Raw genomic sequence first — 1,444 nt, 5'->3', positions numbered from 1 at the left:
CGCGCCCCCCGCCGCCCGCCGGTCCCCGGGCCCCCAGCCCGGGCCCGCTCTTGTCCAGCAGGGCCACGCAGCCCACCATCTCCCCATGACGTTGGGCCTTCTTCAGCTCCTTCTCCGTCTCCTTGAGCAGGGCCTTGAGGGCCTTGCGGGCCAGGTAGAGGCCGTTGGCGGTGCCCGGGGCGGGCGTGCAGAGCTGCAGCACGTAGATGTCGGAGGTCTCGCCGTCCACCAGGATGCTCACCTTGGTCTCCTCCTTGAGCCGGGCCAGCTTGGCCGGGCTCTCCTTGGTCAGGAAATCCCACACGCGCTTGGACACCGTCAGCTTGTTCTTAGTGGCCCCCCCGCACGCCGCCATCCTGGACAGGACAAACGACACTGGGGGGGGCCCCAGGCCCGTGGCGTCAGAGCCCGCCGGGTGCGGGGTTCGCCCCGGGGTGTCACAGCACCCCCCTCCCCCGCAGTGTCCCCAGCTTGCTCCTTCCTTATGGTGTCCCTCCACGGGTCTCCTCCCAGGCCATGATGCTTCCCCAATGGGCATTGGGTGCCCCCCCCGGACCCTCCCCAGGCTCCAGGGTGGATGGGACGGGACCTGTCCCAGGTGCCGCCCAGGTGGCACTGAGGCCTCTCGAGGATTGACACCCCCCCCCGCCCCCAAGCCAAGGGGGGTGTCACAGCCCCCTGCCCAGCAGGGAGGGAGAAGGGGTTGGGGTTTGGGGGCACCCCCTTACCCAGGGGAGCACCCAGGAGTCCGGGCTCTCGCCCTGCCCGAGGAGGGGGTCCCGGTGTCCAGGGTGGGGGTCCCGGTGCCCTGGGGGGGGGGGGCAGCAGCACTCACCTGGCGAGCCCATGGGGGACAGCGCGAGCCGGAAACGCCAGCAGAGCCGTGATCAGCAGAGCCACGAGCCACGGACTGGTGGTGGTGGTGGTGGTGGTGTGGGGGGGGACACAGTGCCAGGGTCACACCGTCGCCCCCCCAAACCCTGTCCCCAAGCCAGTTCCCCCCCCCCAAGCACGTGGGCCCCCCAGCAGGACTCGCTGCCCCACTGAGCCCCCCCACAGCCCCCAAGAAGGCTCTGGGGGGGCCCTGCTCTGCACCCCCCCCACTCCCAGCCCCACCGAGCCCCCCCAGTTGGAAAATACCCCCCCGGCAGGAGGCTAATCGCCATCAGGAGACCCCACAACAACAGAGGCAGCGTAATGCGTCCCACGCCCCCCACCCCCGCCGTGTCCCCAGGAGACCCTACAATAACAAACAGCCCGAAACGCCGGGCCCAGCCCTGTGCCACCCCCGGGAACAGCGGGGCTGGGGGGGGGGGGCAGCCGGGTACGGCCTCCTCGGTGCCCCCCCCCCAAACCCCATTGCTGGGGAAGGGGGGGGCCCAAACCCCTTGAAGATCCCCAGGATGGGGGCAGGGGGAAAGGGGTTGCTCACCTGACACTATTT

General features: G+C 70.6%; 2 protein-coding genes across 2 annotated transcripts in view; both read right to left on the bottom strand.

Moving 5' to 3' along the window:
- Positions 1–1,021, bottom strand: part of DTX3 (deltex E3 ubiquitin ligase 3) — a 9,417-nt gene extending 8,396 nt beyond the window's left edge. Inside the window, exons 1-2 of the mRNA XM_026056937.1 lie at positions 836–1,021; positions 3–375 (exon numbers count right to left, since the gene is read on the bottom strand). Coding sequence (XP_025912722.1) covers positions 3–375; positions 836–848 — 386 coding nt within the window. The 5' untranslated portion in view covers positions 849–1,021. The remainder of the gene's footprint in view (positions 1–2; positions 376–835) is intronic.
- Positions 1,022–1,155: 134 nt separating this feature from the next.
- The window catches only part of PIP4K2C (phosphatidylinositol-5-phosphate 4-kinase type 2 gamma), a 4,841-nt gene continuing 4,552 nt past the window's right edge, over positions 1,156–1,444 (bottom strand). Inside the window, exons 9-10 of the mRNA XM_026056930.1 lie at positions 1,386–1,438; positions 1,156–1,240 (exon numbers count right to left, since the gene is read on the bottom strand). Coding sequence (XP_025912715.1) covers positions 1,156–1,240; positions 1,386–1,438 — 138 coding nt within the window. The remainder of the gene's footprint in view (positions 1,241–1,385; positions 1,439–1,444) is intronic.

This window comes from Apteryx rowi, unplaced genomic scaffold (genome assembly GCF_003343035.1).
Source record: "Apteryx rowi isolate R43461 unplaced genomic scaffold, aptRow1 scaffold_1345, whole genome shotgun sequence".
NCBI classification, from domain to species: Eukaryota; Metazoa; Chordata; class Aves; order Apterygiformes; family Apterygidae; genus Apteryx; species Apteryx rowi.
The sequence above is the reverse complement of the archived record's forward strand: the minus strand, read 5'-3'. Positions and strand labels throughout refer to the sequence as shown.